This window comes from Lissotriton helveticus, chromosome 1_1 (genome assembly GCF_964261635.1).
Source record: "Lissotriton helveticus chromosome 1_1, aLisHel1.1, whole genome shotgun sequence".
Classification (NCBI taxonomy): Eukaryota; Metazoa; Chordata; class Amphibia; order Caudata; family Salamandridae; genus Lissotriton; species Lissotriton helveticus.
The window spans coordinates 1,574,169,668-1,574,185,528 of NC_136057.1; the positions used below are offsets into that span (position 1 = coordinate 1,574,169,668).

General features: G+C 45.3%; 1 protein-coding gene across 2 annotated transcripts in view; it reads left to right on the forward strand.

Annotated features, from left to right (window-relative positions):
* UAP1 (UDP-N-acetylglucosamine pyrophosphorylase 1) overlaps window positions 1–15,861 on the forward strand; it is a 148,318-nt gene that overhangs the window by 34,363 nt on the left and 98,094 nt on the right. For both annotated transcript variants that reach the window (XM_078687169.1, XM_078687179.1), the window contains exon 3: window positions 1,563–1,767. In XM_078687169.1, coding sequence (XP_078543295.1) covers window positions 1,563–1,767 — 205 coding nt within the window. The remainder of the gene's footprint in view (window positions 1–1,562; window positions 1,768–15,861) is intronic.

Consider the following 15,861-nt stretch of genomic DNA (forward strand, 5'->3'; position numbering starts at 1 on the left):
GCTGAAGCCATTCATTTTTCCCCATGCCTAATGTCATGCCACTTTTTCAATCTTCAATTTACTTGACACTCAGTAGTCTAAACTTCATTTGCGATGATCTTCCTGTGTTTTCTGAAAATAGCCTAAAATGCTCACCACAGAATATTAAAATCAAATCAAGGTATCTTGTAAACTGTATACTAGTCACCAGACTCTGCCCATCATGTTATGGATTATTGTCCGATAGGTGGTTGTCGCTTTTGAAGTTAATTTTGCTAAGTCTACAGGGGCCTCTCAGTCTGTAAAAATGTATATTTAAACAAGCCTGCAACAGCAGTATTCAGTACATTTGTCCCAGGGTAAAATGTGATATTGTATATTGTAGGCAGAGCAGTCTAGGGACCATGGAAGAAGTTGACTTGCATGTCTTCTTATTTACAGAATACTATGAAATTACTCTCTGCAAATTCCTCTGTTTGTGCCGATCTGCTTTATAATGGCCCTTACTATCCAAGTATGTCATGTGTAATGTGATCAGTTGTCATGATGCTGCAGTCTTAATTCATGAGCCATGCCTTTTACATCCATCAGAGCATAAGTGATGCCCAACATCATCTAAGGGTGCTGTCTTTCCACATCTAGCTCTCGGAGAGCAATTTTTAGGTAAATTATCACTCTTTCTCCAAATTTAATCTGGCATCCTCAAAAGGCTGGATCGATACCCAGGCCCTGTGGATGGTACACCCTCACCAAGTTGGACTTGAATCTAAAGTCACATTTCTATCCTTTTAGCTCTGCTCCAGCCTCCCCCTCCCAATCCCATCCCCCAAACACACCCATCTTCTGGTAGCTATGGCATGTTATTTCACATTGTGCGTATTTAGTTGCTTAAGTCTCACCATGAGAAGTGATAGGTTTTTGTAATGTAATGTAAGCCCTACGCCTGGCTGGTAATTAAGGTAATGTGTGAATAATTCCATGAGAGAACACAATTCTAAAACCAAACTTTCTCCAGCAGTAACCTCTCATTTTCGAATAAGCCCCCATAGTATTTGTAGTGCTAAGTGTAATTTTAATTAAGTCAAGGTCAGCTTACTTGTTAAGTTATTTAGGGTCCCTTCGGAATCTCACAGCAGGCAACTTGTCACCTTTGAATGAGAAAATATTTTTAGTTGAGTTTTTCTTAGAATCCTGCAGAAAAAACATTATTTGCATGATCCTTGATCTGACAAAAGGGTATTTATTAGTCACCTTCCAGAAAGAACAGTGTCTTTCAGAATTCAAGACAAATTCCTTAGCCCATATTTGAACATCCCTTGACATGTGTCAACCTCATTGCATTTTTTCAAAGGTGTTGTGATTGCAAACAAATTATCTCTTCGGAAGAGTGAAGATTTTCAAATATTTTTTATGTTGGCGCTGCCTCTAAAATGGAAATAAGATAATTGTGTTGAATTGAGGGGAATATGTATTTTAAGATGTGTTCCCATCTAACCTCTTAGATTGATTCATAGCCTACAATTACAAGGGATTAAGTTTTGCATTGATGTTATTTTCATTTCTTTTGCTCATTTTCTACACAGGTTTTGCTCAGATTTCACAGAACAAAGTTGCAGTTCTCCTGTTGGCTGGTGGACAAGGGACAAGGTTGGGCGTGTCGTACCCCAAAGGGATGTATGACGTGGGCCTGCCTTCCCACAAAACTCTCTTTCAGATCCAGGCAGAGCGCATTCTAAGGTTGCAGCGCACAGCAGACGAGAGGCATGGCACAAAGTGCACAATTCCATGGTAAGCTCTGCTGTTTTCAGGGGCCTGGGATGGGAAGGTAATGGTGGCTGCTTTCAAACATGGTTGTATATGGAATTCCTGGAAAGTCTCACTGCCTTTAGAGTTTGGGGACATAGACACATTTGATGTTCTTGGTAAGACCCTCTTCCTTCAGGGCTCTCGGAAATAGCCGGGAGTCTAGGGCTAGGCAATTTGTAGGGCTAGGCAATTTGTTTCTTTGTGTTTCAAATTTATAATTATTTTGGGGGAAGTTGGTTTGTGTAATTACCCTTTCCTTCAGGAATTCCAGACATGGGCTTCTAGAGTCCAGTGAAAGAATGTGTGCTTAATTCCTTTTCACTACGTTTGGTTTGTTTGAATAAGCTCCATATTAATTGCATTTTCCTTGAATGAAGTGTACTCTGGCAGCCTCTGCATTCAGGGCATGCTTATGAGTTATACACAGGCTTATTGTAGTTCTGGTTTCCTTCAGGGGCCTTGGAGGTACTTGATGGCACCACAGTTTAGAACATGGGCACAACAGCTTTCTACTCTAAATCAATTTTGATAAGGTACTAGCAATGAAAATTAATTACCAGTTGGTGACTTTTTTGCCTAAAGTTTACTGTATTCTTTGTGAATCACATGCACCGTGATCTTGTGCCCAAGGACTAGCACATAGCGAACCACATCGTTTGCCAGTTTTCATAAACTTCCTACCCAACCCATTGGTCTGGAAATAGTAAGATGTGAACCACAGGTATGTTAATTCTTCCTATATGGCCTCCGTGTTGCTCGACATGAAGTTCGTCTCAGGGCTAAATAACATCTTTCAGGGAAATCCAGCCCATGAAAAGATGTCATTTTGAGCTATGGCTACCAGAGGGAAAGTCATGATCCTCAAAAGTACCATCACTGGGTATCTACCACCAAAATACTCACTCGCCAGAAATAGTAGAGGAAATCTAGAGACCCACTGTATCTATTCTTACCTTTTAAACGGTGCTCCTACCAATGGTAGTTGTACTAGAGGAGCCTTTGTTTATCCTCCTGCCTTACCACTCCTCTGGCAAATAGGGCATTCATGGCAAAAATGCTCAATTTTGGCACACACTCTAGGCCAGTAAAATAAGAGCAAAACATCTCCTTAGTCATTTTTAGCCATAAAGGAACCTTGTGATTTAGTGGACTTTGGAAGTTCGGGTGCAGCTAGGGAACTGCCAGTCTTAACCCGGTTCCAGTTTCTAGATGAGCAGGATCACTTTTGAGTAACACATCTTCATATGTAACTCTAAAGTGACCAACTTCCCTTATTTGGGCTTTTGTAGGGAATTTTGGCTCAAACCGTCACAGAGTAGGACGTTGACTGAACTTTTGCAAACTCACCTTTCCCATGAGATCCGGCTTCGAGCAACTCTTAACTCTGGCTGGTTCCAATGATCTAGCAGTAGGTTCACTCCATTTTCAGGAGAGGTAGGAAGCTCAAACAGTGGTACAGGTGCATCTAATGTACCTAGACCAGCCACAGTAACCTCTTAGTCTCTGGGCGAAATACCTTTCCCTAGAGTGACTCTAGGGATGGCCAGTGTTCTTGTGATCAGATTCTTCCAGACCCCATCCTCTTAAGTTGTTGGCCAACATATAATCCATGATGAGGTTGTCCCTTACACCAGCCTGGACCGCTCTGATCTCTCCTCCTATCTATAGCTCTGTGCTGGCAACTGGGTACTTAAAACCTCTGCTAGTTGTCTGGGAACTCATGACTGCAGACTGAGGAATTACTTTGGACATATTTTTTGTACAAATATCAACGACTGTGTAGCTAGCACTAGTCTCCTGCATTCTAGTTCGGGCCAAGATAATGTCCTACGCTGATGACACTCAGCTTTTCTTTTCTTTTAAGAAATTCAAAGTAATAGCCCCTGATGCTATCAAACTCGGTCTCTCTGCATTCTTTCAATGGATGCACGTCAACAAACTCAAGGTTCTCAGCTTTGGACATAATTTCAATCTGAAGAGACTAGTCCATTGGCCAGACGGGACTTTATTTCCCATCTTGCAAGACAAGGCAATAAAAAATCTGGGAGCAAAGGTTGATAATCAGTTGACCTTTCATAATCAAATAAACACAGTAGTGAGAACGTGTTTTGGCCTTTTGCATACTGCAAATAAAATCTAGCACTTCCTTTCCATGCTTTAAAAACGGTGGTACTGTTGATGGTCATGTCCAGGCTAGACAAAGCCAATGCCCTGTACGCAGGCCTTCCTCAGTACCTAATGAGAAACTGCAAACAGTCAAAATGTGACAGCTCGTCTCATACTCAATATCCCAAGACAGGCTCATGTCGCTAAGTACTTGTGGGATATGCATTGGCTTTCTGTGAACAAGCGTTTTCTGTTCAAAATCCTGCTCTTTATGCATAGAGCGCTAAATCCAACTGGCCCGAGATATCGGTCTACCAGGATACTACGCTACAGTCTAAAGAGAAACCTGAGTCTGTCACAACCCGAAGGTCCGTCTCTCTAAAGCTGGAGACCGGTCTTTCGCCCACCTAGGCCCTCGAGCATGGAACAAACTTCCATTAGACTTACGTAAAATTGACGGACAAGGGCAGTTCAGAAAGAAACTTAATACCTGGCTTTTCGCCTGTTAGTCAGCTAGCACCCCTCCTCCTCATTAACTGTGAATAGTGCCAGGTCACTCTTTCCGAGTAGCCACATGCTGTATAAATCACATTTTCATTTAATTTTATTTCCAGTTATGTTTGTGCCATCTACCTAAACAGGGTTCTGGTAGTAGAGGCTGTTGTACTGGGTAAGTAAGGGAGTTGGAGTTTTTATTTATTCCTTCTCCTAAATACTGTCTACAGATAGGAGGGGGGTGGGCGCACACTGCTCTCACACTCCAGCACTCAGTTTGCCCCGATGCATCATAGTAAATGCAGTGCATGATAACACTTTCTTCGGTGTCTAAAGCCTGACCCAGAAGAAAGTGTTATCATGCACTGCATTTACTATGATGCATCAGGGCAAACAGAGTGCTGGAGTGTGAGGCAGCGTGCGCCCACCCCCCCTACTGTATACAGATGCTAACCCTTTATCCGAAGGGCCACTCTAGCCAGTCCCTCTCCGACTAAAGCAGGTTGGGAAGTGTGTTTGAGCATTTAGGCTTTAGGTGACCTTGCGCACACTTCTATAATACCTATCCCTAAGTGTGATATAGTGTGCTTCTCTGCTGCTGCCACCATTTACAGCCTTGTGACCCTTCAAAAAAGATTCTTTAATTGTTGTCTTTTCCAGTCTCAATCACCTAGGACCGCATGGTGGCTGCTATGAGGTATTTATTTACCACCCGACTGCCCAGACACTTCTTACCTATCCAGATCACTACCTACTTCTCAGCTTGAGCTGATAATCCCTTTGACCCTGTGGTCTGTGATCATGATGTGTGGCAAATGCTCATACCATTCATTTGATAACTTTATTTCGGCCAAAAGACCATAAAAGTACAATAAAATATATACAGGCACAACAGTAAAATCACAAATACAGTTGAATTAAAAAATAGTATTAAACAATGAGTTATCAAAGGATGAATGTGTGGGTAATTATGGGACATTGTTTTCATGCTAAAAAAGAACATCTTCTTCGCCACATGCAATATAAAAAACGGGAAACAGCAAAAACAATGGGAGGGGCAGTATCATAGGTTAGAACTCTCAAAGCTTGAGCACATTGTCTAAAACCCAGATTTTTACACAGTGGAAGGATCCAGCATTTCCGAGTTCCGCTGTATGCGGGGCAGAAGAAAAATATATGTACATTGTCTTCCCTCCAATGATTGCAAGCAGGGCAGTTGGCCTCCATCGAGTGTGACCATCTGGATGTTAGTGCCCCTATCGGTAGGGAACCATGCCTCAGTTGAACATACAGTTTTCTTGCGAATGGGGGCTGTATCATGTCCAAAAACACCTCCGTCCTGGGGCTAACTTTCGTCAATAAAAACTCTCTAGACAGCCTTCCCAAGGAGGTCGAGCAGTGTAGGGTTTTTAGATTGTATGACCTTACAGCCGCCACTATTTGGGACCTTTGCGTCCTCACGCAGCTGTCTTCAGGTGCGTCCCAAAGTTGTGACATACCAATTTGATGAAAAAAAGCCTTAACATGGGCCAGCCAAGGTATGTTCCTAAGCTGTAGCTGACCCCAGATTGCGTTGAACTCTGCCCTAAAGGATGCAAGCTCCGGCACAGACCAAAGCCTTCTCCAATAGAGCAGAGGTCGTGCAGCTACCAGCTCGTCGATGGGTTCCAAGCCCAGGTCTAGGCGTAGTGGTATGAGGGGAGTACTTTGTGGAAGAGCAACCAGGTGGCGCATGAAGGAATGTTCAACCTTCGATAGGTCATGTACTTTCATGTGTCCCCAAAGTTCTGCGGCATACAAAGCTGCTGGCCTAACCTGTATTTTGTAAATCTCAAGGGCAGGAGTGACAGGTTTAAAAGTCGTAGCACTATGGAATCTACCTATGCCTCCCGTAATCTGGGCCAGTCTCAGGGAAGATTTAAAAATTTGGTGATCCCAAGTGAAATGTTCAGTCAATGTGACCCCCAGGTATACAAAAGTCGTTACACGCTCCAGGGAGGTTCCATTCAGCGTAGGATTTGGGCGGGTGTGTCTCGGGGGATTTAAGATCATAAACTTAGTCTTCTCCAAGTTGATCTCCAGCCCCCGTGAGGCACAGAAAGACACAAACCCGTCCAGAACCCGCTGGATGCCCGTTGATGTCCGCGATAACAATAGGGTGTCATCCGCGAACATCAAAGCGGGCACCCTACCAGTGGCCTGGCGAGGAGCATCGTTGTCCCTGACGCCAGAAAGTACATCTATCAGACCATTGACATATAGGCTAAAGAGGGTGGGGGCCAGTACACAGCCCTGGCGTACACCCCGGGTAACGGGGAAGCGAGCTGATAGTTCCCCGTTCCTTCCACATCTCACCTGCGCATAATTCCCTGTATGGAATCTGATGAGGGCTTTCAACAAATAGGGAGGGAGACCAAGCTCCTCCAAGACCGTCCAGAGCCTCTCCCTGGGAACCAGATCAAATGCGGCCCGCAGGTCCACAAAAACAAGGTAGAGGCTGCCACCCTCTATTCTTGCAGTTTTCCAGTATAGGACCTGGAGTCGGAAGATCTGGTCCATGGTCGAGACCCCTGATCTAAATCCGGCCTGGAGGGTGGTTAGGACTTTATTCTTCTCCATCCAACCCAATAATCTATCGAGTAGGATTCCCCCCATCAGCTTCTGGGTAGTGTCAATTAAGCTAATTGGCCTATAATTAGATGGAGCAAGTGGACATCCCTTTTTAAAAATTGGAACAATCTCAGCTCCAAGCCAGGTCTCAGGCAATGCCGAACCTTGTAGGACCGCATTGAACAAGACCATCGATTATGGGGCCCAGATTTTAGGTTGGGAGCGAAAAAGATCTCCTGGGAGCCTATCGAGACCGGGAGCTTTGTTTGGGGGTAGCCTCACAATTGCCGACTCCACTTCTTTGAGGGAAATAGAATCAAGATTAGGTATGGTAATCCTCTCTAGGACACCCACTTGTCCCATCCTATCGCCAGGGCCCGAGACCCCCGGCAGTCTATACTCATGCAGGGAGTCTGGGGCCACGGAAGCCACACGGGCTGGCTGGATGTCCTTTCTCTTACAAATTGGATCCCCGGGACCCAAGACCCCCGGCAGTCGATGCTCGTGCGGGGGGTCTGGGATCGTAGAAGTCCCAAAAACGAGGGTAGTGTCTAAATTTTTACAGAGGGGAGCCCTGAAAGCCCAGACCCCCTGCAGTCTATGCTCGTGCGGGCGGTCTGGGGCCGTAGGTGCCACAGGGACCAACATATTGTCCTGGTTATCACAGAGGGAAATCCCGTGCCCCCAGGCCCCCGACATTCCATGCTCATGCGGGGGGACCATGGCCATACAAATTTGGGGGGGTAAAATCGCTCTAGACAAGTTTTCCCGCCCTTGGCAATCAGGTATCCCCGATTCAGGACTAGTATAAAGTAACCTGAAATGCGACTCCCAGACTATGGGAGTGATGTTCGAGACCCCACTATCTCGCTCACCACCCGCCGAGGAGGTAGCAATGGCCCAAAAGTTCTTAGAATCTTTTAGGAGAAGTGACTGTCTCATTTCAGCCCATCTAGCTTCCTCCCACTCACTCTTGGCCCTGTTAAGTTCCTTCTTATAAAGTAATCTTGTGGCTTTAATATTAGTGGTATCCTTGGATTTAATTGCCATGAGGAGGTCTTTCTTAGATTTCTTACAGGCGTGGTCATGCCAAGGGTGTGTTTTAGTCCTGCGCGATTTCATCTTGCTGACAGGATAAAATACATCCCCTAGGCTCACAACCAACTTCCTGTGAGACTCAATAATTTGCCCATGGGAAGTAGCACTCCCCATATCGCTTATAAGTGGGGTGGCAATCTGGTAGATTTCGGCAAGTCGGCTTGGTGAGTCCACACACGAAGGCCATTTGACCCTTCTCCTATTGTTGGATATAATATAGGGAGGCACTACCATATTGTTGCTAGGGACGGGATTGGTTAGGCCAAAAGAACCAGGCTTAAGCGTCGGGACCAACGCATTGTGGTCACTGTCGTGCCTTGGGATGACCTTAAAATCTTTAAGCCTGTCCCAATGTTTGGCTTCTAGCAGAAGATAATCAATGGTGGAAGTACGGTTGGTCCGGTTGTATGTGAACAAATCCGAACTATCGTTATTAGTCCTTTCCATTGCATGCCCGCAAAGACGTTGCAAGGGTCAAAGATTTAATTTGCAATACTAGCGGGGTCCAAGCCCTTACCGGAGCGATCCTTGGGGCAGGAATATGCCAAACCAAATCAACCTCATCCTCATCGCATAGCTCGGGTCCATCCAGAGGCTCGAACTGGCAATTAAAATCGCCACCAAGGATTATCGAAATTACCGGGTCAAGTGTTTGGAGGAAATGGGCGAGAGCTTTAATAGTGCTCGATTCATTCCCATTCGTGGTGGGCCTTGAGTAAATATTTATAATAGCCACGCAAGATTTATCAATGGTCTTTAATACGACACATTGTATATCAGGTGATTTGGTATCCACACGGGTGACCTGCACACCGAGGTGTGCGCCCACCCATATGGATAGGCCGCCAGAAGGACGGCCTTTCCCCCCAGATACTGCATGGATGTCATAGGTGGCAAAACCGGGACTAGCACTCTCCTCTAAGGACCAGGTTTCTTGCATCATGCAAATATCACAAGTGGCCATGAAAGAAAGCCACCCTGGGTCAGGTAGCTTGCTCTTTAACCCGGCCACGTTCCATGAAAGGATTCTTATACTTCCTTCCGTGGCCTCTTTTGTACATTGCGCACCCCCTTGTTCCAATAAGAACTCCAGGCCCGATCTCTGCTCTGCACTTGGCCCCTCCCTTATCGCTACATTGGGAGAAGAATTCTCACCAAAATTCATTGGTAAGGTCTTCTCCTTAGTTCCTATCTCCTCCTCTAGATTGGTGCTGTTAAATTGGATTGAAGTGGTGCCTGTTGAGGTCAGTCAATCAACCTCCTCAAGGACACTAAACCTATTCCAGTGAGCTAGCAGTGGGTAGGTGGAAGTTGTTAGAGGAATATCCTCCCCGAATGATTGCCAGTGGTTAATCCTATTAGGAGGCGGGTGGCAGTTTCTAATCAGTTGGGGTCTCCTGTGAGAGGTCAATTTGCGGTTAGGGGTAGGGTAAAAGTAGGATAAGTGTAGAGGAAAAATGTGGGTTTCTCTATAGGAAGGGGTTTTACAGATATAGTCCACAGCAGTAGAGTCCCTAAAGTTGATAGTAACGACATCCCCTGCCACTGTTTTAGGGCCCCTTCCAATCCAGTCAATTCTTCTCACTGCTAATATTTCCCCCGAGACGTTTGGAGGCAGAGGTCTATTTAAATCCAACCACTGTACACACTTGTTATATAAATCTGCCTCGTATTCTCTCTTCCTCCCGCTATGGACTGGGACACCCACTAGGGCAACTACATATGGTTGTGCTTCCGGAGGTAGATTTATTGATGGCAATTGCCTAGGTGCTGCCTTTAACACGGGAGGTCTTGGTAGTTTTGCTGTATTATTGTTTCCTACATTTTTGCCCTCTTTATTGTGGCGTCTAAATTTCCCATCAGGGTCCCCTACAGGAGGTATAGTTTGTCCTAGTGTATTTGTGGTCGGCAGGGGGGGGGTGCAGGGTTTACGGATTTAACAATAGTTAGTGCAGGCCCTGAGTTTTGATTCAATGCAACTGGGGCAGTGGGTTTGACTACTACAGGGCAGGGTGACTTTATAGAAGCTACAGTGGGTGCTGGGGGTGTCAGTTTACCTTCGGAGTTTACTAGCTTCGTTGCCCCTTGCATTTTATTATTTAAAATGGAAGTTAATCTGTCCAGTTTAGAAGCTAGAGGTTTGAAATGTGAGGCGATCGTTTGCTCAAGGCTTGCCTGAAGGTCGGCCACCATGTTGGTGACCCAACAGGGTATCCCTGCGGGTGGATGGAACATGTTTGCAGATGGAGACACCAAATTATGATTGGCCTGCTTCTTCTTGCCCATATTTTTAGGGCAACTATCCTTTATTGGCTTAGAACCAGTTCTGCCAGATTTAGAAGTTGTCGCAGGAAGAGGGGGGGTCAGGGTACAGGGTTGTGCATCGTCGTTGATAATTGGAGACCCTGATAAGACCTGTACCAATTCTACATCTACAGAGGTTTCAGCAGGCACCTGCGCGCAAGGCAGCTCAGCATAGGTAGATGTTAAAAAAGAATCCAGGACCGTTGGATCGTTCAAGATAACAGAAGAATCCTCAACATGATCTTTGGTGCATGCAGAGGGTGGAAAGGATAATCTCCATTCAGTATGTACTATTGCATTAGCCACCACCCCTATAGTTTGTTGTGGCATTTTGTCAATAGCCGTCAGTGTAGGCAGGGGCTGCGGTAGTGCGGCCTGAAGTCTAGTATTTGTGCGAGATGGAGGTAGTCGAGACTTCTTGGCTGAGGAGCTCATTTTGTCAAGTAAAGTGTGCTCTTCTAACAGCTATGACATGTAATAGGTCCCAGAGTAGTCACAGTATGAACTCTTGATTCTGCAGTAGCCCAATGAAACAATGAGCAGTGGCTAAAAAAATTCCTAGTAACAGTACCTTTATAACAGGTCCCGGCTGTAATATCACAGATAAGGGGGGTGGCCCGACCCGACCCTGGCCGACCCCGGACGGCCACAGATGGCCCGCCCTCTGCCCAGGCTCCGCCCGGCGTTGCGCGCGTCCCGCGATGCGGGAGGAGCACCGCTCTCTTATGCTCTTCCGGGCGCGGCAAGGTGATGCGGCGGTCAGCGTCCAGGGAGCAGGGGACGCTGGTAGTTGCAGTTCAGGTTGGCCCCCAATGCACTCCTCGCTCGGCGGCCGCGATATTCCCAGCGGTGGCGGAGGATTGCAAGGGTACTGGCGTGACCGGCAAACTGCCTCAGGAGATGACAGTGAGTGGCAGTTGCTTAGAACCCCCGGCCAAATTCGATCCCCGCTCTGCCGCAGAAGCGCCGCTCTCTTATGCGCCTCCGGGCGCGGCAAGGTGATGCGGCGGTCAGCGTCCAGGGAGCAGGGGACGCTGGTAGTTGCAGTTCAGGCTGGCCCCCAATGCACTCCTCGCTCGGCGGCCGCGATATTCCCAGCGGCGGCGGAGGATTGCAATGGTACTGGCGTGACCGGCAAACTGCCTCAGGAGATGACAGTGAGTGGCAGTTGCTTAGAACCCCCGGCCAAATTCGATCCCCGCTCTGCCGCAGATGCGCCGCTCTCTTATGCGCCTCCGGGCGCGGCACGGTGATGCGGCGGTCAGCGTCCAGGGAGCAGGGGACGCTGGTAGTTGCAGTTCAGGTTGGCCCCCAATGCACTCCTCGCTCGGCGGCCGCGATATTCCCAGCGGCGGCGGAGGATTGCAAGGGTACTGGCGTGACCGCCAAACTGCCTCAGGAGATGACAGTGAGTGGCAGTGGCTTAGAACCCCCGGCCAAATTCGATCCCCTCATACAATTACCCATCAAATTGCAGATTAAACAGCACCTCAAAGATTTTTTTTCTACATTGAATATTTATGATGGTTGCTAGCCTAAATTGTGAGGTTTTTATTGAAAAAGCACACAGTCCTTAATCTGTAGGATTTGTGTTTTCCTTATAACATAACATAACGTGTATTTGTAAAGCGCACGTTCACCCATAGGTCTCTTGGTGCTGAATAACAGATGTTTATTGTTAACTCAATGGTACTCGTTTTATCAACCTCAGATGGATAAAAGGCTGAGTGGACCCCCCGGGGTTTGAACCTGTGACCATGAGGTCGAACACAGGCCCCTGCAGTGGATGCATTAGTCTACTGAGCCACCAGACCCTTATTAAGCTTGATGTATTTTAAACATTGGCCCTATGGCACTGTCTGTCTTACTGTAGCTTGATGTATTTTAAACATTAGCCCTATGGCCCTGTCTGTCCTAATTTAGCTAGATTTTTGGCTGGTATGTCAGAACTACACAGTAGGTTACACAGATGTTTAACAATAATTTGTTTTTGAGCTAATACGTCAAGAAATTTCAATTCAGTTAAAGACAAAGTGACTTAGATTATGCTTTTATTTTCTGTAACTTTCACAGCAATCAAAACTAATAGCTATTAAATAAAACTGCAAATCCCATGAACATGAAAAATTTAAACTGCACAATTTCCACCAGTCCTAGCCCTTCACAGTATCTAACTAGGGTTGACACAATCTTGACTGCCTCTAGCTTGGCAGCTCCAAAGTCAAGACAAGTGTCTTCCACGTTTGCTATGTTTTGAGGGCTCAGTACTTGCTAAAGTCTAATTTAAAAATTTGGTTTGTCACACAATTTGCACATGCTAACACAGAGTGTTTGGATCCTATGAACAATTCAGGGTTTTTGTATGAAATCTGCCTTTTTTTAATGTAGTTATCCCAGATTTTTCACCATTTGCTGGACTTTATAGATTTGCTGACGTTACATCTCAGTGAACTTTAATCCTGCTAATCTGTGGTAAAGTGCCTGTGCTCCCCCTTTAAACATGGTTGAATTGGCAAATTCCTAATTGGTATAATTAACTTAGCCCCAAGTTCCTAGTAGAGAGTACAGAATGTACCCAGGGCCTGCAAGTTAAATATCACAATTGAACTGCAGTTCCTGTTGTGCCATCCACTACAGTGACTTTGTAAAACATGGCTTCAGGCCTACCAGTGAAGTCTGACTGTAGCAGTGTAAAAACTGCAATTCAGCCAGTCAAAATAAACCCTTTTACAGCTCAAAACCTCCATTTTAAATATTAATTAGTCATCCCTACATAGCCCACAAGGCAGCAGGGTACATGGGGCCTGATGTAGGTAATCCACGATTACCGATTCTTAAATACCGAATCATACCGATTCGGTATTTAAGAACTGGCAATCGGGATGTAGGTATATTTACCGAATATTTTACTGAATCTGTAACATTCGGTAATTTGAATCGGTAAATACCGATTCAGTAAAATTACCGAATTTACAAGGGGGACAGGGTGTCACTTTGACACCCTGTTGCACCCCTGTTACTGGCTTGTGTGCCATGTGACACACAGACATGCCCTTAGGGCATGTCTGTGTGCCACATGGCACAGGTGTACATGCACAGATGTGCATGTACACTGGAATTCGTTATTTACCATGTAATAGTATTACATGGTAAATAACGAATCGTTAATGGCCTGTGGCACTGTTACCAGTGCCACCTACATCTGTATGTACCGATTCGGTATATTTACCGATTCGGTATTTTACAGAATCGGTAAATTTATCGAATCGGTAAATATACCGATTCTGTAAATAAAATGCAACCTACATGTCAATTCCCAAATACCGGTCGCTAACGGCCGAAATCGGCCGTTACGACCGGTAATTGGTGACCTACATCTGGCCCATGGTATTTAAACGTGGGGCATGTAGAAGTTTAATGTTATCATGTCCTTACAGTGTCGAGCACCCAAAAGCTATTTGTCATTGTGGCAGGCCTAGCTGTCCTACCTAGAAAACCAGAGTACAGATTAAAATCCTAATACTGTATCTTGGGAGTGGGAATTTCAGGAAAAGTAATGAAACAACGTTTTGTAGCGATTATTAAACCCAATTCAATGGTGGAACCAGATTTGTAGGAAATAATAAGTAAAAGTAACTTCCTGAAAGTTACCTTGTACCGGCTTGAAGTTCCTGAAGTTGAAAATTTGCATTTACTCTCGAACCTCTGCCAGAAATTAGCCTTTAAATAGTTGTAAAATGCCTCCCAGGAGCAAACCGTGGGCTGACCGGAATGGGTAGAGTTCACTTCTGTGAACCTCACTGAATATGCTGTGAGCATCTTTCTTGACATTTCAGTGTCAAATACTCCTTAAGTGTCAAAGCTTACTTGACATGTCTGCTGGGTTTACAAATAACAGTTTGGGGTTCACTTTTAAGGCAGAGAACAGGATGCAAAGATAATTATTGTATCTCCACTGTCTGGTTGATGAAGGACTTACTTAGCCCCACTAAATGTCTGTCCCGGGGTTTTACATATAAAACTAGTGGCATTTGAAAGGAAGCGGAACAGAAGGCCAAACAATTCCTGTATATCCACTGTATGGTTGCTAGAAACCCCTACTTTTATTTAACCAGACTTCTGTTTCTGGGTTTATTGTAGGCACAGTGGCTGTGTTAGATGTGTTAGGGCTCTTGGGTTCCCATAATATACTCCCCACATACACTCTCAGTCCCCAGAGCCCAAGTTGAGTGTGGCAGGAGTCTTTCACCATCTTGAAAATGCTCAAAGTGGTTAGGGTGGCCTGAGGAGCTTTTGCCTCTTTGGTTAAGGCATGCCCAGGAGTTATTCCCAACAAAGTAGCTCATTCTAGGCATAAATGTGGCACCTTGAAGCACCCACTTGAGAACACTTCTGGAACTGAGGCAGAACAGAAGAGCACTGGTCTATCAGCTACTCCCTCTTGTACCTAGGACAAAGAAGTGGAATCCCAACCACCATAAGGCAGACCTCCTGTAAATACAACAAGGTACAAGAGGCCTTTCCTGGAACTGACCAGTGCAACTGAACCTTGCGGTTGGCTTCTGCCTGCCACCCTATGAGTCTCTAATTGCCTTCACTGAGGTCCCACAGAGTTTTAGAAGTGTTCTCCTGTGTGGATTGGGGCATAAAGGATTAAAGTCAGAAGGTAACATCTTTGACTGGGATGGAACCTGGTTGATGTATCTGACTCGCGCTCCATCGCATTCACCATCCAATTGTGCCTAGGTCACGATATATCACAATCACTGACTGTCATTGAGCTCAGTTTAATTTAGTGACTTTAACGGTTTACCCTGACATGGGTTTTGATAATTCCTTGAGGTGGGTAGTGACACCCACCTTCATAATAATCTAATTTCTTACAGTTTCCACTTGAGTTTTATAGGACCCCTTATCCAGAGCTTTCCATCCAGACCTCAAAATGTTTCCCTTTGAGAGCAAGCCTTTACCAAAGAAGTAGTACTAGTCTTTTTTGTCCAAAAGAAAGGTGCGAGCTTCATGTTGGTTCTAAATCTTCAAGAATTGAATGGTTTGATTCTCTACTACAGTTTCAACAGAGAGACACCCAACATTTGAGAGCTCTTCTGAAGGAGAGCGACTGAATGGTCAGATTGGACCTCCTAGATGCTTACTTGAAATTTCCAATTTTTTCCCCAGCACAGAAAATTCTTTCCTTTTCAGTTGCAAAATCATTGGTTCAAGTTTTCCATCCCCTTGATACTACACCAGGATAATTAAGCCAGTAATAAAGGCTTTAAGAGCCAGTGGTGTTTGTCTTATCATTTACCTAGCTGACATGATTCTAATGGTTCATGATTCCTGTGGACATTGTATAGTTTGTGTTTCCCTAGATTCATGGGATTTTAGTTTTATGTAATGGTTTCTCTTTATTGGTTGCTATCACTGTTGCAGTAAAGAGTCTTTGGTGCTGACATAGATTTT